At 34.9% G+C, this 22,586-nt stretch overlaps 1 protein-coding gene across 25 annotated transcripts in view; it reads right to left on the reverse strand.

Annotated features, from left to right (window-relative positions):
* Positions 1-22,586, reverse strand: part of LOC106880165 (neurexin 1) — a 358,761-nt gene that overhangs the window by 233,768 nt on the left and 102,407 nt on the right. For all 25 annotated transcript variants that reach the window (XM_089351552.1, XM_089351543.1, XM_089351541.1 and 22 more), the window contains exon 3: positions 19,204-20,320. In XM_089351552.1, the coding sequence (XP_089207678.1) occupies positions 19,204-19,924 (721 nt within the window). In that variant the 5' untranslated portion in view covers positions 19,925-20,320. The remainder of the gene's footprint in view (positions 1-19,203; positions 20,321-22,586) is intronic.

A 22,586-nucleotide genomic window follows, 5' to 3' on the forward strand; every position in this document is an offset into this window, starting at 1 on the left:
AATGTTTGGTGTATCAAGAAGTTGTCTCGAAAGTAATGACAGTCTTTGAGAAAGAAGGAAGAAACCTCCTCGTCGAAACAAAACTCCGGAAGAAAACTAAAGCTTTCAGATAAGGACCGTCGGACTCCTACGCGAATTGTTAGAAAGGATCACAAAAGTACAGCTCGCCAAATTACTGCAGAGCTTAATGACCACCTCGAGAACCCAGTTTCCGCAAAAACTGTTCGCCGGGAGCTGCACAAAGCCAGATTTCACGGGAGGGCTGCAATCAGAAGGCCACTACTTTCAAAAACAAATGTTGCAAGAACTGGAAACTGTTTTAGCTGAAGAATGGACAAAAATTCCTTTGCAAACAATTCAAATTTTGTACGAGTCCATACTCCGTAGAATTCAAGCTGTAATTATTGCCAAAGGCGGTCCTACCCCATATTAAAATAAATTTGTTTTAAATTTTAAGATGTTTCCATTATTTTGTCCAATCGCTGTATATACGCTGCCCTACCTGTTCCCATGTACACAACTATGTCAATGTCTCTATGTACACCCATATCTGGTCGTACATCTGCGACCGACCGATCCACTTCAATGCAGCACTGTCCACTGTCAAAGTCGTAAATGGACAACGATAAGTTTGACAACCCAAGAAATTAATTTAAATCTTTTTGTGTGTTTAGATGGTTTACAACAAGTCTTCCACGATGTAATTTCATTAACATTTTGTGTCAGTATTTAACTGTTGATCTCTTGTTGGTGTTTTGCTATTTTATAGCTTCCACAAACTTTAGCGAAAATTTCAAATTTGATCGTATAAATTTTACGGTTGTTTTTGATTCGAATTTTTTTTCTCATGACTGTATTTAACCACCGTGACGCATTCTGACTGAAATCTCATTTTTCATTACAGATCACAACCTCAAATGATTTAGGGTCCTTCTGAGAAGGAGTTCTTTCAACGAAAATATTGGTTTCCTTTATCCTCTGCCATATGACTTGTGAGTTAAAAGTCAAATTTTTAGCTAATGCTAACTCATTGAAGTTATTTTTTTTTTTCCGATAACAAATTTTTTTTTTTTTATCGACGTCTTGATTTTGTGTTTTAACGTTATTCATTTCTTCTCAAGGATTGAAGAGTAGAACTTCCATAAAATTTTTATTCATAGTAATGTAGTTGGGGGTGCAGTGAAATTATTATTCACCTTACCTAAAAATCCGTTTCTGCGATGTAGGTTGATGCTTTCTTCATGCTTTATTATCTACTCGGGCTGTTGTTGTTGGCACTCCGTCGGTTACGACGTCGAGGGTTCCAGTTGATCCGATCAACGGAACATCCTGCTCGTGAAATTAACGTGCAAGTGACTGAGCACTCCACAGACACGTGTACCCTTAACGTAGTTCTCGGGGATATTCAGCATGACAGAGTGTGACAAGGCTGGCCTTTTGAATTACAGGTACAACGGAAACAGAGTGAGAGAAAGTTGTGGTAAAAGAGTACAGCAGGGTTCGCCACCATCCCCTGCCGGAGCCTCGTAGAGCTTTAGGTGTTTTCGCTCAATAAACACTCACAACGCCCGGTCTGGGAATCGAAACCGCGATCCTATGACCGCGAGTCCGCTACCCAAACCACTGGGCCATTGCGCCTCCACCTACACGGGCTACTCACGTTGAAATGTTTCATGCACTGCAAGGATATCCTAGATTTTCTTTTAGAGCTCTAACAACTGTATACATGCGGATACTCATTACCCGATACGCCTTTTCAGTGTTATCCTTTCCTTTCATTAATTTCCATCAATATTATGTATAAAATTTAACATGGAAATGTTTTTTCTTTCTCCTGTCAAAAAATGGTTTGTTCTTTAATGATAGCTTGGAAAAGTAAGAAAAAAAAAATTATTGTTAATGCGGTTTTAAATTATTTTTTAAGTTGGCTACATTTTGAAGTCCCCTCTGTCGGATCAGATTCATAAAGAGAGAGAGAGAGAGAGAGCGAGAGAGATATGGAAGTTGAGTAATGTTGTTAGTTGTGATATAAGCCTAGAGTTTCTTGTGGTGGAGACTAGGAAGAATCGTTAGTAAGCTAGGCAATGCTTGGCACCATTTTGTCTGTCTTTACGTTCTGAGTTCAAATTCCGCCAAGGTCGACTTTGCCTTTCACCCCTTTCAGGATCGATAAAAATAAGTACCAGTTGAGTACTGGGATCTATATAATCAATTAGGTCTCGCCCCACAAAAAATTAGGCCTTGTGCCTATAGTAGAAAGAATACCTACGGTTTGTTTACATGTTTATCTCCCTTTTCTATAAGAGCATATGGGTAGTTTGACTTTGAAAAAATCTATTAGCATCACAAGGGTTGGAATAACAGTAGCTATCTGTTACTGTGGCTATTATTTGTCTTTCCGAAGAATGTTTGCAATGTTGAAACGGTGTTAAGTTAACAAGTAAACGGGAAGCATGTCGATAGGCAAATAGAATCTAGCGCTACGAATTCTATCTTACAAGAAATTATTGCAGTCTTTCGAGGATCACCATTTATAATTTCATCTTGATCCAGAATTGCAGGTTATCATCAAAATAGACTGGTCTCAGTCATAACAGTATTTCTCACTCTCATCAATTTGTAGTTGCTAAAAGGTCCCATGTCTTTAGGTTGATTAGATGTGGTCTACTTCATATTGATATTTTCTATTTGCTTTAATTTAGATGCAAGTCTAAAGCTAATTCGTAAATTCAAAGCATCAGTTGCTTTAAGTCCTTCAGCTGAAGATGAAGTCTGTCCTGCACGTCCAGCGCTTATACAAAGGAAAAAGGAAATTAATACATTACAGCAGAAGAAAATAATAATCTCTATGCTTATATGTAAGTATTTAAAGAATGCATCGCTCGTATTAAGGGCATGTAAAAAAGGATGGAGGCTTGCATATATGTGCAAGTTATAAAGTACACCTAAATAATTGGAGAGAGACGTTTACGTATCAAATACCGAATATGAAAACCATGATTACAACAGCAAAGGCACCAAGTTTTTTTTTTTTTAAATTGATCTGTTGTGTACTTTATTGGCAATTGGAACTTGATGAACAAAGTGCGTAGATTCAAACCCCAAACACGAAAGTATCAATTCATGATCACAAGTAAGCCACAGTCAGGTCATATGAGTCTCGCGTGAACAACTTAAAAATCGACCCATCAACTTGAAATTATAATGTGAACAACATCTCGAATGTTCTTGAGATTCATGCCCTTCTTCTCTAGTTAAGCAATTTGGCGCATAAATCATACTAAAACGGTGTTGGCATTCAAGCAGACAGATCTTCCCTCTTGCACAACAAACTAAGAAAACAACTTCAACGCCGGACTCATATGTTTGTCTTTCACCTTCCAGATAACAAATGACCGAAAAAATGTAGTTAAATAAATTCCTACATACTATTCTTGTAACCAGTAAGGGCTTGATAATTTATATATGCGTACATGCCTAGTCTTCTATTAATAATATCTGTTATTAAACGTTCTCGAGCTTACTTTTGTTGTAATATATGCAGCCAGCCTGATCTTACATTCGAATAAAACGATGCAACATCGGTCTTTCTCACAACAACCCGACTGCGCAAAAATTGTGACTCGATGAAGAAAGGCATGCGATGAGTGTGAGTAATTACTCATTTGTAAATTATGTTATGTCCCATCCTCTGAATTCCCTCTTAGTAATAACACGTTTAAAACATGATTTAATTCACACGGCAGAAAATAAATTTCTATAGATCTGAAACACCAAAAACCCTCACGAAGAGAAAGAATAAAGACAAAATGCGTAGGATGATGACAATAATACACACACTGTTGCAATGCAACCTGAAAATGACTGACGTTGATAGATCGATGACCGATGTCAAGAAATCAAAGTGAATCAACATGAATACAACGGATCTATATTGTCTGTAAGCTCATCACGCAAAAAAGAAAAGAAAGAAAGAAAAAGCGAAAGAAACACAAGGCCTATAAGAAGCGGCAATGAACGAAGTTTCAAGTAGTTCCAGTGAAACAATCTCAGTGTCGGTGTTCGACGAAAATGTTGATTTCTATGAAACGTATTAAAGTTTATCGCAGTGATCAGCTATCGTAGGGGAGACAACCTTCTAGATTAAACGAAAGCGGATTGGAAGTTTCAATTTTAAATCAAAGAATAAACAAGGCGCACGGAATATTTGATATTTTCTTTTTGGACATAATATTTTTCAGTTATTGGCGGCCATCGTGTAGCGCTGTCATCTTTGTTTGCAATCGTCAGTACAGTATAATGCAAGGCAAACAAATTACGCTAGATTAAACATTTTACGAAGCTAGAGAATTCATATAGAGTGAAAATAGTTCACAGTTTAAAAGGCATTCATGGAATGTTTATTTTTATGTTCTTTTTCATCGTCATAAATCATTAGTTCAGCAGTAGGAGAGAGTGAAATGGAAAATATTTAAAGTGCATTTATGAACATTTGTCTGTTGTTTTAAATCAGTGTTTCTCAATCATATTTTGCCTAAGGACTCCTTTGATTCTTATTTTGTTCAGGTGGACTCTCATACCCATTTGGTGCTTAAAAAATCCTATTATACTTTTATAATTAAATGTTCTTAGGAAGGGAGGTTATTTTTGTTGAAGTCATATAGTATAGTAAACCTTAGACTGAAGCTTTGAGATAATATAGATAGATAGATAGATAGATAGAGAGATAGATAGAGAGATAGATAGAGAGATATATAGATAGATAGATAGATAGATAGATAGAGAGAGAGAGAGAGAGAGAGAGAGAGAGAGAGAGAGAGAGAGAGAGAGAGAGAGATGAGAGGTGTGGGATTGAGGCCCATCGAATGCTTGCATTTTTATTCTCTCATACACCAATACTGTTTGTATTAACATATATTTATGAATATTCAATTCTAGGTTAACCGATCAAATAAAATAAGAATTCATTATACATACACATATGAATGAATGTATGTGTGCGCATACATTCATATGCAGAGGCATACAAGCACACACAAACACATATAGAAGAAGAAGAAGAATGTTTGGTGGAATAGAAGGATCATTCTTATATATATATATATATATAAAACAACAAAACAAAAAATGTAACAAGAACGTAACAGGCGACAAAAAAAAAAACACATTCGGACAGTTAGACGATGCGAAAAAGGACAGGAAAAAACAAAGACGGATCATTCAGAGCTTTCAATCTTCAGTCGAGTACCAGATAGTCTTTGCAGTTTCGGCCGATATATATATATATATATATATATATATATATATATATATATATATATATATATATAAAATCGATTTTGTATTTGTTTTGCTAGATCCTTGATGTGAAATTGTGGGTTGAAGTTAATATTTTTGTAGATTGGAAGAGTCATTTTATTAAGAGGAAACATCATCGATAAGACAGCAACGAAAGGACTCTGACGATCAATCAGTTGATTAGTTGAAAATTGTCTAACTAGTTGAATGATCGGTGACCTGGTGGAATCGTTAGAGCGTAGGACAAATAAGGATCTTTACATTCTAATTTCAAATCCCGCTGAGGTAAAATTTATCTTTCATTCATCTGGGATCAATGAAAAATAAAGTATCCATGAATTACTAGGCCCCATGGTAACGGCTAACTCTCCTCCTCAAATTCGCAGTAAACAGAAAAAAAACAGAAAGAAAGCTTAATTCTGAATTAGAAACAATTAATTTGGTCGATATAATCGATTAACCTCCCCCAAAATTGGTGATCTTGTACCTAAATTAGAAACAGATGTTGTTGGCGTGTTTTGAAATAGTCAGACGTGTTTTCATTTCGTTCTTCCAATATGGTGGATTTTGAAGTGAAAGTACGTAAAAGCATATTCTTAAATGCGGTATTTCTTAAAGGAACTGTTGGAATCTAATTGTTTACAAAACTTTTCCACTGTTTAATTTGTGGGAAAAAATTTTTTTTCGATTACTTGCAAACAAACACAATATTTACAGTGTCTAAAAGCGCCCCTTCTAAAATAAAATTCGAGCGAAAATAAACACGTTCTTACATACAGTAAACAGAAAAACAGAAAGAAAGCAAAATCAATTACTCAGCAGAATGTATTTATTTCACAAGAAAGAAAATAATGAATTTCTGACAGAAAATGCTATCGTTTTGGATAATTCAAACAACACAAATCTCAGTAGCAGCAACGTTTGGTCAAGCGAATGAAAGTGTGAAAATTGGGAAAGCATTTCAAGCTTCCCTTCTTTCGCTGTTGCTCTATCAAACAGATACACTACAGACAAAAAATACCTGGCGGAAAATATCTCCGTGGCAGAACAGCACAACAAAGGATAGTGCATCCATACTTCAGTTTCTTATTGAATTGTGATTAAAAAAGAAAATAACTTATTACCGCATCTCAAAATCCACAGTAGCATTGCTCATGCAATGAGGTCTTCGACCCTTCGGGGCGAATTTGGAGATGATTTACATACCAAAGTTATATACACCGCTTAAAAGACTTGTAAACAGCATTGGCTGTTAACAATTTAAAATCGTCGACTACACATAACACAAATATGTGATTTGTACAGTCAGCCTAGATAGGCTTCGTAGGCAGAACTCAATTACTGGAGGCTGAACGTCTCACTCCCAGTTTGTCAAGCTTTCAGAGAGCGAATTAGCGAATTAGTTAAATGGGGTTTGATGGGAGCATTTACCAAGAACAAAGGATACTTTATTCTGAAAATGGCGATTAGAGTAGAATCGATAAGGTTTAGTAAGTCTATAGCGATAGAGAAAACTAGAATGGATGGAGATTTAGTTAAACATTTAGATGAGGCACCGAAGAAAGAAATCACAACCGACGTATTCGCAATGAGATTGGCGTAATTCAATACAAAGCATGAGGAATGCATTGCCAGAGTCAATGAATTGCTAGAGCCATGCTCTAAGACACGAGAAGACGAAAGTTGTTCGATGGGTCCGAGTGATGAAGACGCAACGAGACTACAAAGCCACCATTCGGTCTTCAGCTGACCACAATAGGCGCATGTTACTCAACGCCAAGCATAGATACAATGTAGTGGAGAAACGTGAAATGAAGTGTTTTTCTCAAGAGGTCAGATTGTGTGAAGTGTCGGTGTGTTACTGAGTTGGGGGATGACTATAACTGGAGCAGATAGTTGAGAATAAGAAATAATTCATCCCTATCCCAACAGTGTCAATGTGAGAAGAATACAATTGCCAAGATTAAACCGTGAATATTAAATTCATCAAGGATGCAACTTCAAAGAGAATTGGAATGAAAGAAAACCAGAGATAGTAGTTCAACTGCTGCTGGAGTTTGGAAATTGTTAAGGATAGCAGACGAACTTAAAGGAATAATGAAGACAAATTTAAAGGCAGAGTAACTGGAAGTTTGTTTCAGCTTCTGATGTCCAGAAGCTGGAATATATAGAGTAACTGGAACAGTAGTGCTGGTTTATAGATGAGAGTATCTCAGTGAGAAATATGTTTTGCTGTTGTTAGGATTGTGTTGATATCCTGGTGCGACTAAATTCTACTGTTATTGGTCTCAATCGACCAATATTTAACAATAGTAAATTCCATTCTATAACAAGCAACATCCAACTAGTCACCTGTTAATTACGCTACGGCAACCCATCCTAAATGCTATCTTTCTATTAGAAGCAATAGAAACCGCAAGTCTTAACACAACCGAAGAGTTAATTAATGGAAAATTCGACCAAATAGAAAATTGAGTAGACGGTGGAATGTTTGAACAATATTTTCTCCAAACTGACAATAACTTTTCTCCCATTGTTTAGGGATTGTCAACATAGACAAGTACATATAGTAAAACAAAAGAAAAAGAAGTATGGATTGTAACAAAGCTTGTTGCTATTGTTTTATCAGCTAATAGAATAACGAAAATGAATTCGTTATGGTAAGATGCCAAATAAATAAGGAACTTCACAATTAGTACTACTAGAAAGAACATTAGTAACAAGCAACACTACTTCATACAAGCCAATTGTGGACAGAACTAAGAGGTACACTAGTTACGTAACGTAACTATAATGACAACCCAGCAAATACAATCATTCTTTTAGTTCTAGAAATCATGAACAGTACCAGTCACGCATAAAATCAATTACCTGCATCTGAATACCATATGTACTGGGAAAATCGGTAAAAAGCAATAGGACATCTATGATTGTAACACTTCATTTCTTCTCGAAGAAAAGATAATTAGTAACGGATAGCAATTTGGTTATAGAGTTGAAAGGAAAAAAATATGACAGAAAAATATGAAAATGGAGGATGCTAAAATGAAAGTGAGAAAGCGAGTAGAGTCCCTGCTGGAATATTTGTTGTGCTAATAATTGATATATTGTTTGGTTCGTACTAATTAGACTTGCATTCATAAAAGAAGTGTTTCAAAACTGGGACTAAAGGTTTTGCCGTAGAACATGAGAAGATAAGAAAATTTATTTGTGTGTGAGTATTTGTGTATCTATGAGTCTGCTTGTCACAGCGTGTGCTTGAGTTACATTAAAGGATAAGTTATAGTCATTGAATATATATGTCTGTCCGTATGTCTCTTTGATGTTGTAACAAGCTATCAACTGTCGATCATTTGCTTGCAAGTTTAAACTGTACACAGTACAATTAATTACCGCATTTGGATGCTTAAATCTACTTTCATGTACCTCGTTTATTGTTTTGTTTCATCGAACGAGCAGGAACATGCATACATGTGTAAATTTTGTTAGCCATAAATGTATTCAGACAGTAATGTACATATTTGGTCGAGAGAAAGATATACCTTCCAGTGATTTAGTAATAGTGGTTGAGTTAGTTGTGGTGATTGTGATAGTGTATTCAGTGGGGGACTCAGATAACAGAACACAATAAAGATATCAAGTTTGGTGAATATTTGTATTTGTTAAAGATGTGAATGAAACTGTTTCTATAAGGCAATTACATAAACAAACCCATGCGCTTACACAACTACACACACACACATATACACGAGCGGTCACACAACCACACAGTTACATTTACATATGCATGGGTTACATCTGTGAAATACTAATTATATGGATAAATACTCATTTATATTGAAAATATTTTTTGCGTGAATCTGGTAGTTAGATGTACATAGCTTACGACCATGTGATGCCTTCACATGGAATTCAAAGCAAGGTCTATATATATATATATATATATATATATATATATATATATATATACATATATACAAGCTGTGGGTAGAATTTGCTATGGATGTATGTATATAATTTCTTCAATGTAGTGTAGTTAGCAATAGTTAGCAAATACTATAAAATCCTAAGTTTAAATTAACTTTGTCGAATTTTTGTAGTCATACGTATTGGGCATTAAGTAAACGTACGCATCTGCCACCCCAGTCTCTCTCACTGCATACATTAATACATGCATAATTTATATAATTTTGTCATAATCAACACTCAGCACTCTTGAACGCCAAAGATTAGAATAAAGATCTCATAAGCTCATGGTATTATGGAGGCTATAGATTTTGGAACGCGAAAATAAAATTAGAATAAATAGCAAGTATTTAATATTGATGAAAAAGGACTGATAGAAATCAGAAATCAATGCTGCTTGTGACGTAATATAAATTCCAATATTTACATTGCTGATGGTGATGGTGATAAAATATATCTATAGTATATTTAGTTAGCCGGAAGGAAATCGATTGCTGTGTACTTATTTGAAATATTATTAATTTATTTTTAACATATTCTTTTATTATTTATATCAATAAACCATATGTAGATCTTTCGATATACGCTAATAGGTAGCATTATCAGTTATTAATATTAAAGTATAAAGCTACCTATCCACATATCAAATTAGCCGTAGACTGTCTAATTTCTCTAAGATATGCTAAATTTACCCCAGCAAGTGTTCTATACTTTATATCTGCTTAGTAATTCTCTCATCACTATCTGGGCAAGTAGACTGAAGACTATGTTTCACTGAAGAAGTGTAATACGACCGAAACATACCCGGAATTGTCTTCTGTATTTTCTGGAATAACTAAAATGATATTGTATACTGCCGACTTAACGTGACAGTCCCAATAAGGGAATATACTACTGCTATTTAGCCCTAGGAAGCTGGACCGCTTCCTGTCGTCCTTGACACATTTCCTGTGTCCTTATGTTTGTGGGACTGTCACGTTAAGTTGGCAGTATACAACTACTTTATCGCATCAGTACTGCTTAAGTCTCTCTAAGAGATTTAGAAATGTATTATTTCTAAAATGATATCATTTAGTGATTAATATTGTGAATAACTGAAACAGAATTGATAGATTATCGGCCAACCCATGGATTGGAAATTTCCTGTCAGGTGGAGTGATATGGAAGATGAACCAGCTGAAGGCTGGAGGAAGCCAAAGAAACTAAGCGTCTCTGCTGTTTCATGTATCGAACGTTGTGAAATGTGGTTAAGTTCCAGTCTAGCCTTGAACAAGCCTATGAGGAGAAGCATTGCAGTCATGACTTGCCTGTCTTTTTCCACGCACAAAGCAAGCATCTAGGACCTATATTATTCAATGTGTCCTTTCCATTTTTAAGACTGTAAGGGATAATTTATGGGAAATTTAGCTGCTATTTTTTTTAGGTCGAACAACCATGTCACTTTGATATTCATAAGAAATATATCCTACAATGGTGCTTTTAGGAAAATATATAAAAACAACTTTGTAAAAAAGAATATTACAATGCATACGAGGATTGTGTATTCGTAGCGCTATTCATTCAACATACTGAATATCTATAGTATATTTCTCTATACTAACATTTAGAATTTTAAAGCAGATGCTTGAAGAAATCGGAACCATATGTATTCAGATACTTAACTACATCAAAAGAGACATTGAATGACTTTATTATTAACGGAAGTAAAGGCCAAGAAGTAAAAAGAATATATATATATATTTCATTGTCATACTGAAGTTATCCCCACTGAATATCAGACATCAATCTAAACAGGACAGTTATACATTCAGGATAAAAAAGTATTAGCCTTAGGGTTGAAGTGGAGTTTCCCAGTAAACATGTTTCAGAAACGACATCTAAACATTGATCAATAATAGATATTAAAAAAAAACAAAACAAAATAAAAACTCTATCTACGGATTTAGATTGCTCGCAAAGAGATGCACAGAACAGTTGTATAAATAAGATTTCAAAAGATCTTGTTGGAGAAAGAAAGTGATAAGTTAAAAACAAGACAAGTGCGAGTGACCATTTAGCCAATTTGAATTTATGGTTGCGAAGCATGAATTCTAAACAAATTTGGAGAGAACATAATCAATGCGTTTCGTTTGAGATGTGGTTGTTTAGGAGAATGTTACGAGTCTCTTACAAGGACCATCGAATAAATGAATGAGTGCTACAACAGGTAGGGGAGAGATTAAAACTCCTGAATTTTATGAATAAACAAAAGCTGATCTATTATGGCCATATTCGAAGAAGCGGAAGCCTGGAAAATATTATTATGAAAGGAAGATTAGAATGTAGAGGTAGGCAAAGAACGCAATGGTTGGATAATATCATGAGCTATTGGACAAGAGGGGCAATGCAGTTGGAGAACTCGTGCTTTATCGGGAAGACTTTCAGTGAAGCGTCATCAATGCGCCTTGTGCAAACGATACGTGAAGACGACATACTTAAAGCGCTATGGACATCACTATTAACCACAAATAAATGGCTAAATATATTAAATCACAAAGAATATTTATTTGTCTATTTAAACATTTTATTACAAACTGTGATATAAGTTTTACAATCTTGCCAACATGATCGAAACGAACTGAAATTTGTAACGAAACGATCATATATAAATGTGTGTATATAAATGTGTATATATATATATATATATACATATATATATATATATATAGCTTCGCTTACTTACACAGATACATCCTCTCGCACACACTCATGTACGCTCACACGCGTTTGCGTCGGAGTGTGTGTGTGTGTGTGTGTGTGTGTGTGTGTGTGTAAAAGCGTGCTTATCGATACGTGTAATGCGTTTACTTCAAGGTATTGAAATTTTGCATATAAGTACATATTGTATGTCAAGGATAAAACGATTTTGTCATGAATAATTATTAGTTTACAGGAGCCCCCTTCCTTATTTTTCTTCTTTTACAAACATCAATCGATAGATAATTGCTAAATCCTATTTCAAAGGGCCACTATTGCACATGGAAATCAAATGTTTACAAAGAGGAAACAAACAAGTCATTATTTTCATATACATTAGCAACTAATGGCATTTTTTTTCTTCCTTTTTCTATTTTTATTGTCTCGGCCTTTGGTTGTTGAAATGCTTTGCCGCTATACTTGAAAACAATGATAGAATTAGCAGTCTATTACTAATTTTGATGTTTTTTTATGCGTCTCAGTTAAAATATATTGTTATTTGGTAACAACCGTCTGAATAAACGCATTCAATTTATACGCATTTTAAGAAAATATATCTAAAATAACGTAGCACAACGGGAGATGATATATTTCATTCGCTCACAACTACTATGGTTCTTCATATCCGGCCTTTATTATCATGGTTTTATGCATTCGACATTTACTAACATTGTAACACTTCTCTTTTACTTCCAGTCGCTATTTCTCATCATTGCTCTGCTCTTTGACCTACCACCATTCTTTCTGTCTGGTCATCTTCCCTTTCACCTTTCTTATACTCTTCATTTTTATATACAACTTTCCAACATACTAGTCCTTATCGAATTATTCTCTTTTCTATACGACATACAAACGTGTTCTATTCTCTGAACTATATTGATTTCTGCAGACGTAGACTATCACTAGTTCCTTCGGACTCCGGTGATTTATATTGAATTCACTACCATGATTTTATACATTCAGACACAACTACCATAGTTCCATATATTATGTACTTACTACATGGTTCTATACGTATATTCTGTCATTTGTAGAACCATTCCACATCCGTGGCTATTACTTCCAAGGTTTTATATTCTTGGTAATTAATATCATAGTTCCATTATTCTGTCAACACTATCACTCTATCTCTCTGCTTTATTGTACACTGTATCTATGCTGTACAAATAGGCTATTAGTGGCATTAATCAATCAATCATTCTTTTATGTATATCATGTGTTAATTGTGAAATAGTCAAATGTTTAACCCTTCAAAGTCAATGAATGATCAATTCTGTTGACGCTGGTGAGTTAGAGATACGATTACTGACTATTATGCTTATCTCAAAAGCATTAGTGATATAAATATGATAAAATAGCTTCAAGTATGAATGGAAACCCAGTTATAGAAGTGACAACTCCCAGTTTCCGATTCTATGATTATGATATGCGAAATTCCATTGCTATGCACCGTAACAGTTGAATATTTTACTCATGACTCAGTAATAAAAGATCATAATCTACTTATTTCGAGTTAGTCTTCCGAGTAACAAAATAAAAAAAAACAAAAAACCCTCTCAATTGTTTTCTTCACGCTTCAGAGCTTTCCCCGCAGAATTTGTAACTACACCACGCATAATTTGTTTTAACGAAACTCACAAATACATTAACTCTGACTCTTGAACGTAGAAAGTGATCCGTTAAATTCTTTAATTCGATATTTTCTCTCTTTTTCTGATTATAAAGATGAAAAGATAGCTTTGAAAATTACATGTTCACTTTGGCAATTTTCTCTACAACTTAACATCTGAAGAGTGTCCTTTCCTCAAATAAATGCAATTTCCAATTCCGTAGATGGAAGAATAACTACTTCCAACTTACCGGAACACTATTATAGAAATAAAAGAAAATTAACCTACGAAATAATTGATAGGTTTCTACACATTTACTAGGATACTATTACGGAAATAAAAGAAAATTAGTGTAAAAATTATTGAAAGCTTACACACATTGACAAGTGGTTGAGAGAAGGTAGTAGAAATTTGTAATGATTCTTGAATTTGACACAGATCAAAGCAAGATTGAAGGAATGGACCAGGTTAGTTGGACTCTATGTCTCTTTCTCTCTTTCTCTCTCTCTCTCTCTCTCTCTCTCTCTCTCTCCCTCTCTCCCTCTCTCTCTCTCTCTCTCTCATTATCTTTCTCTCTGTATCTCTCTCCCTCTCTCAAGCATATTCACAAATTGATCAATTTCCTAAACTCAGGAACTAAAGAAATAATTGTAAGGTTATTTTCCTTAATAAAATAGTTGAGCGTATTTTCGATAAACTAATGGTTTATATATTGATTCATTGATTCTACAGAATTAAATCCTTTAATGCTATGAGTAGGTGAAGTAAATGTAAATTGAGATACGAACTGCTTTCTCAGTTTTCCTATAAAATAGGTTACCAGTTCAGTACATCATTTCCTAGCAGTTGTAGCATATCCCCTTCTGCCAGTTATATGGTCATTCATGTTTATGGAATGTGTGTCTTCTCGACATAAAAGTTAATGGAGATTATAAACTAAAGAAATGACAGTAGTTTCGTGATTTAAAGAAATAATATTTGACTACAAAAATTTATACAACCTTTTAAACTATTTTTATTTTCGTTTAAAAGAATTTTTCAATTATGTCATGTTGAAACTGAATAAACAACGTCGCGAACTAATAACTCTATTTTTTCTTTCACAATGAAGAAAACCACATTTTCAACAAAATTATTATCATGAAAATATCATAAACCCTTTCTGTTTTATTTCTCTAAATTATAATGACTTCATAATTTTCCGTTTAGACAATTCAAAAAAGAAAATACTAACTGAAAGATTCGCATCGTAGAACATAATTACATTTTAACAACTTTTACAAAAATATTGCTTCAACAACCAGTACCAAGTATGCCACTAACATACCGAGTACTGAGACCAGTTTTAAATCTAATTTCTGTTATAATCTCAAACTAAAAATTATGCTCTCCTTCTAATAGGTAGTTGTTACTGTCTCAAGACAGTTTTTGTTTATAAATGACAGCAATTTTTGTAAAATATAAACTAAAGCTATTCCATCGATTATTAAGAGGAATTAGTTGAAGAATTTTTTGAAAAAAAACTATTTTAAGAATATGCTTTTAATTATACACCCTAGATAATTGATATTAAAAATTTTGGAATTTACAGGACCATAATATTACAAGAACATTTAATTACTTCTTTAAAATGTTTACAAGAATAAGGGTTTCCTTAAAATTGAGGAGAAATAAGTGTTTGACGATTAACACATTAATTTTATAACTTACTAAGACATCTATGATTATAAAATCCATCATAATTATCTTCTTGAGCAAATGAAATATACCTCTTGAACACACACACACACACACACACACACACACACACACACACACACACACACACACACACACACATACACACACACACACACACACACACACACACACACACACACACACACGCACGTTTAAACTTTCACTCGTTTCAGTCCTTGGATGTACAGCTATGCATTTTTCTGCATTAAACCATTTGATATTAAGTTAGCTTTTATGAGTATTTGATATTATATAAATAATAATAAACCTTCTCTATTATCTAATTTGTGAGTGCATGCTGTTTTCTGACTCATGAAAAATTGGACAACTAAAAACTCACACACGTATAGGAATAAAACGGTTTTGATTGTATAGATTAGAATTAATAATAAGACTGCTTAAAAGAAATGAAGGAATTGTTCCTTAGTTTGTTGATATACAGCTATAGAAAGTTTTCAAATTTTTCGAGATGGAATGAAATGAAGCAAAACGAGGTAAAATAAAATAAAATATTCGTTTTTAATTTTAAGAATTTGTATCACGCTTAGGAGTGCTTGAGCCTTTACTAAATGGAGGGAGTAGGTTTATATGCGGAATGGGATGGAACGGCGCGAATTGAATAGCGCAAAACACTCACTTGACATTTTAAGGTTAACTATGACAGCGGTGTCAACCGTCGTGCTCGTTCTACTGCCTGCGTATTGGTGTTCACTGATGACCGGGCATCAGAGAGAACATGATACAACGCTATCATAGTTAGCCTTAAAATGTCACGTGACTGCATCGCTCTATTTAATTCGCGTCACACCATCACAGCCTTCATATGAATTTACTTTTCTGTATATAACAGGCGTCGTAGTGGCTGTGTGGTAAGTAGCTTGCTTAACAACCACACGGTTCCGGGTTCAGTCCCACTGCGTGGCACCTTGGGCAAGCGTCTTCTACTATAGCCTCGGGCCGACCAAAGCCTTGTGAGTGGATTGTGACGGAAACTGAAAGAAGCCCGTCGTATATATATATATATATATATATATATATATATATATATATATATATATATATATATATATATATATATATGTGTGTGTGTGTGTGTGTGTGTGTTTGTGTGTTTGTGTTTGTCCCCCCAACATCGCTGGTGTGTCTACGTTCCTGTAACTTAGCAGTTCGGCAAAAGGGACCGATTGAATAAGTACTAGACTTTCAAAGACTAAGTCCTGGGGGTCGATTTGCTCGATTAAAGGCGGTGCTCCAGCATGACCACAGTCGGGTGACTGAAACAGGTAAAAGAGTAAATGAGTAAAGAAAGAGTATATAAAGGAAATTAGACTTCTCCCTTTAGTAGAGGCAGAAGCCTTCTCAAACGCTACAAAAATCTTAAATGTAATGACGTAAATATTTCACTTCATTTAAGTTCAATTCATTTCCTGACAAAATTTAGACTTTCTCTACCTGTATATAAATAAACAAACAAACTAGGGAACAATTTCTTCCTTTCTTCTGAGTAAATTTATAACACACACACATATACACACACACACACAGAGGCTTAAGTGCATGATTATATGTATGCATTCGCGTACACACGTAAGACACGCACATATACATGCACTCAAACAAAATGCACAATGTATTATTAGTCAACATGCATATCACGTCACTTTGAGACGTGTGCATATATGTATATAAGTAAGCACACGCACACACATACACTTACCCATGCATACACACTTATGTGCGTTTGAGCTTTTAAACTAAAAAATGTACGGAGTACAAAAATAGGAACTAAATCGCAAGTTTTTATACATCTGAAATAACTACGACTTATTAGTCTTGCCGATCGCATAGTTAATATTATGATAAGCAGAGTACGATATTTATAACATAAAATATAAGTGATAAGCCATTGGATGGTAAATAGGCCAACTCAAAAATAATTATAAAAATATATATATAAGACAAATATACATATGTAGAGAGGGGAAAATAAAAACAGTACATGAATATATATGCATATGTAACGAAGGGGCACCGAAAAGTTCCTGGTTTGGGATAAAAGAAAATACAGGAGAATCAATTAATTATAATTTTATTCAACATATTACCCTCTCAGATTCACACACTTATTGCAACAGTCCTTCAGTTTTCTGAGCTCTATGAAAGAACCCTTCGTATCCATGTATTTATCCATGCATTTATGTATGAGTCTGTGTGTGCGCCAAGAATGAAAGAAAATGCGAAGTGTAGCCACAGTAAACATGTGTACAGTATTATATCAGGATGTGACGCATACAAAGATTTGCACACACATAAACGCATTTGAAAGTGAAACAATGCAATTTAATAAAATTATGTTTTATTGTTTTTTTCCCTTTGAATTTTCGATCGGAAACATCCTTTCAAAAAGCAAAGTTAGAGCTACATAGATGGAGGGAAAGAGAGAGACGAAAGAACATTATGAATATAAACGATTTGACACATATCTTGGTCGCTTCAATAAACTGCAGCACGTAAAAAAATCCCACCCCCCACCATTAAGAGGAGTCGTCAAATCAATGGCATATATTTTTCGGAGGAGACAAATGCAATCGAATAAGGAAACAAACATAATATATAGCTTGAATTTATGAAAGGTGTTTGAAGTCGATTTGAAGCATTGCGACAACACAAGCTTTTATCGTTTATTTCTCTTAAATTTTAAATCTAAAATATCGTTTTCATATATATGTTCGATTTTGATAGACAGTTACAGACATATGTCCACACGTATAATTGTCTCTTTGTCCGTATGTCTATCAATTTATCTATCTCTCTTCAACACACACGTGTGTGTGCATGTACGTCGATGTATACATATATAAATGCGTGTAATAAAACATATATATCCATGCTCGCACATTTGTATGTGTGTATATTTTAGGCGTGCGCATGTACCTGCTTATTACCGAGGATCTCTCATGGGAAAGCACATTCTTATGACCACATCCCAATAACTAGCTCTACTGATTTGGGATAGAAGATATTTTAGCCCCTTACAGCTGTTGACACTTTACAAGGTTCTAGTAAAATCCTAAATGGATTTCTGCGCCCACACTTACAACGGTGTTGCTGTTGCCCACATCTGCGTGCTTGGACATTAACCGGAGACCCATTCCGTTGAAGAGCATTACATCACGAACAAACACTCCTACCTTTGACCTACAAGCGAACTCTCGCCTCTCTCTGTCTATTCTATCGATACTCTAATGGCTTCTGTTCCTGGAAACGGTCACCACTCAGTCAACCCCGACCCACTCAGCTTTCCAACTCTTGTGACTTTTGTTACTTCCAGCACTCATTTTCCCAGCCTTAATCATTATGTTCAATCCTTCCGAGTGAGCTGACCGTCTCTCAGGAATTTCCTCCTCCCTCATATCCTTTTGGCTGGTGTTGAATTGTTACAAGTTGAGACGAAACATTAAAGTCACCAATCTTGCCAGTCTCGGAGGACCTAAATACGTCATGGATTCTGACCCTTTCCTCTGCTTTTACAAATTACAAAAATATTTGAATGTGTGCATAAAATGGGAATGCGTGTATACGTATTGCGAGCGCATATGTATGTATGTATGTATGTATGTATGTACGTTTGTGTGTAGATACATTGCGAAACTATAAGTAGTAGTAGAGTGTAATCCCAGCGTTACAATAAAGAGACACATGCAGGCGTGCGCGCACACACAAACACACAGACACACACAAATATATGTATATTTGTATGTGTGTGTGTAAAATTAATCACTTCAAATATAATTTCTGAAAAGCATCCATTTGTCAAAAAATCGTTATAAATATCATATAGCGTATAACTTACCGATTTGACAAAAGTCACCAATGTAACTGGTCCCTGTACATTCACAGACAACACGTTTATCCGTTGTAAGGCAGGTACCGCCGTTGAGACAAGGATCATTCTCTAAACAAAGGTCTTTCTCCGTACCTCGTATGCCACTTTCTTCTAATCTTATGGGTGCTTCCATTGGCCCTCCACAATTACTGTATAATACATTCTGTATCGATCCTCGGAACTGGGGTTCAAATATCACTGATGGTAAAGCCAGTCTATCCAGTTTTGCTCCATATTCCATTGGCATACCCCCTATAAACACAAAACTCTCTTTGTTTTCTTCCTCTCTTACGATATCATAAGGTTTCGTCTCCATCGTTTCAGCTATGTTGTTAACGACTAAATTGGTTTGCGCTTTAGCTCTTTGAATTTCTACAGTGTGCCACTGCATGTTGTTCAATCGTTGACCTACAGACATAATCATGGCACCACCTCCTAAGTCGAAACGCAACTTCAAAGTGCCGTCAACAAGTTTTAGCTCCATGAAGTCATAGTCCTCTCCACCGTCTGTATACATTAATAATGCATCTCCGCGGTCTGTCTTGAATTCAAAAGTCAGAGTGCCATTGTCACAAGGCTCCCATTTGGTGAACTTAGCGTATGAAGGTTTCGATCCCTGAAGATCAAAAGCCACGCATAATGTGATGGCACTGAGCGAAAGTAACATCCATATAGGATGGGGTCCCATTTTGAACTGGGAGAACAAAAGTGTTAGGAATGGAATGATGAAATTTTGGGTAGAACACAGAGACAAAAACAATTTGGCTTCCCCGAGTTTATTACGGTAGCCTATCACAGATTATATCTTATACAATTGTAGACGATTCCAAGCTGATTAGTAAAATATCCAAACATGCTTTTGATAATTCTTTTTAAAAAAATTTTTGTTTTAATCTTAATAGTAACAATTATAATTATAATAATGATAATATAAGAAATCTGTTTTTTTTTTAATCCACAAAACAAGTTTAGAATAAATCTCCCAAGAAAATTAGCTGCGTCACATGGTCCTAGTGGAACTCTTTTAACCGAAAAAATGGGTCTGTAGACTTCCAAAAGTTTTTATTTGTCAAAGCCAGGATCTCTGAAAATAGAAGAAAAATAATAAATAACTCATATTTGTTTTATTGAAGTTTATTGAGTTGTGAAAAAACGAGTAAAAATTTGTTAGTTTTTATTTATGTCACTCTATGCTCTGGGTTCAGCAGATATTATAGCCGACACTGCTTTTTATGTTTCAAATAAAATTAGACCAGTAATATATTGAGGAGGATACTGTCACGACTGTGTATCTGCCTAGTCCAAAGAAGTAAATATTTAGTACAGACACAACATCATTACATTATAAATGTGGAATATAATCCTTTCTACAAGACCTGGAATTTTCAGGTAAGGTGCTAGTCGATTAGGTCGACCCCAGTACGCAACTGGTACTTAATTTATCGACCCCGAAAAGATGAAAGGCAAAGTCGACGGAATTTGAATTCAGAACGTAAAGACAGACGAAATACCGCTAAGTAATTCGCCAGGCGTGCTAACGTTTCTACCAGCTCGCCACCTTTTAATAATCAAGCATGATAACACTGTTATAACCAGTTATGATCAGTTAAAATAACCAAATGTAACAACCATGTTATTATCAGTCATACTAACCAAATTATAATAACCATGTATCTTAATTAGTAGAAGCTAGTAAAATGAACGCTTTGTTATGTTTTCGTTGACCTACAATACAAAATTCTGTAACAAGATTATTTTTTTTGTAAGAGTCACAGAATTGTTGAACGCATGGAATAGATTAGTAATTTAATTAGAATGTAGCTTTATGGCTTGAATTTGACATATTCAAGATGATTTATTTTTTGGCTTCAGAACTGCATGTTTTTTTTTATAGTTTAGTTGGAGAAGGAAGAGCAGTGTCCTAGATCAGAATCAGGATCTCTGAGATTGATGCGTGGAAAGTATTCTCAGAACGGGAGTCTGGTTTGAATGCTTGCAACAGCGTGAACTTCATTGAATGCACCCAAGGTTTTACGTGCTGGTTTTAAACCGGGCAACGAATTAAGCCAAACAGCCGGGCAGAAAAACATAAATAGTGTCTTCGATGGGTTTCCATACAATTTACGTCCACCAAAGTTCACTCACAAGGTTCTGGTTGACCAAAGGCTATTATAGAATCTGCTTTTGCAGGGCAACACTCAGGGAAATCAAGCCCAAAACACGTAGTTGCGAAGCGAACGTTTTTTAATCACATAAGTAAACTAAATTAAAAAATGACTTTATATTGATGTCGCACCATCGATAGGACATTTTGAATTATTGATTATCTCATATGATCTATAGAAATGAAAACAATCGACTACAGCTATAAAATTTTATCATATATACTAAACCGATATAGAATTAGCTATGCAGGCAAAACAGGCGGCTACTTATCGTGTTGTGTTCTCTCATTCATTTTGTTTAATCTATATAACGTATTTAAAGCAATACATTTAAATTATCATTTGAGATAGTATAATGAAACTAAACACAATTATTTCAGACTTATTATATGTGTTTTATATATAAAGAAACTCAATGAACCAATGAATGCAGTACTCCATGGTGACGCCATTCTACATACTGAGTTCAGTTCCTGTAGCGCTGACTCTGTTTTTCATCTGACTGGATTGGTTGTTGCTGCTGTTGATGTTTAGCTCCGGTTAACCCTGACCAGAGATCTACGATTTAAGGCATTCATCTGTGATAATCAGATCTTTTCATTTTTTCTTTTTTGATGTTTCAGACATGATGCAACCAGAATGACGTAATCAGTCTTGAAATTTTTAAAAGACTGTGCGAAGGCCGATTTGGGGAAGATTTGGCTGCTATTTCTAACAAAGTCAAAGCAACCACAAAAATATTCCTTATTTCGCTCGTCTGGGCGAATTACTAAAATAGCTACAAGAGATATACTGGAAATCGAAACGACTGACCATGTCCATTCCCTCTAAATTTGTAACTTTCGACAAACATTTAGAACTCCTTATTAGTTGTAAGGAAGGCGGCGAACTGGCAGAACCGTTAGCACGTCTGACAAAATGCTTCATGGCATTTCTTCTTGCTTTACGTTGAGTTCAAATGCTGCCGAGGTCGACTTTGCCTTTTATCATTTTGAGATCAATGAGATAAATATCAGTTGAACATTGGGGTTGATGTAAGCGACTAGTTTCCTCTCCTCCAAATTTCAGGCCTTGTGCCTGTAGTAGAAAGAATTATTAGTGGTAAGGATAATTGGAATGAAAAAAAAAAAAAAAACAGCAGAATTCTGCAATAAAATGCATTGAAGAATTTACTACCACCTCGTT

Source organism: Octopus bimaculoides, chromosome 4, assembly GCF_046866305.1.
Source record: "Octopus bimaculoides isolate indiv1 chromosome 4, ASM4686630v1, whole genome shotgun sequence".
Taxonomy (NCBI): Eukaryota; Metazoa; Mollusca; class Cephalopoda; order Octopoda; family Octopodidae; genus Octopus; species Octopus bimaculoides.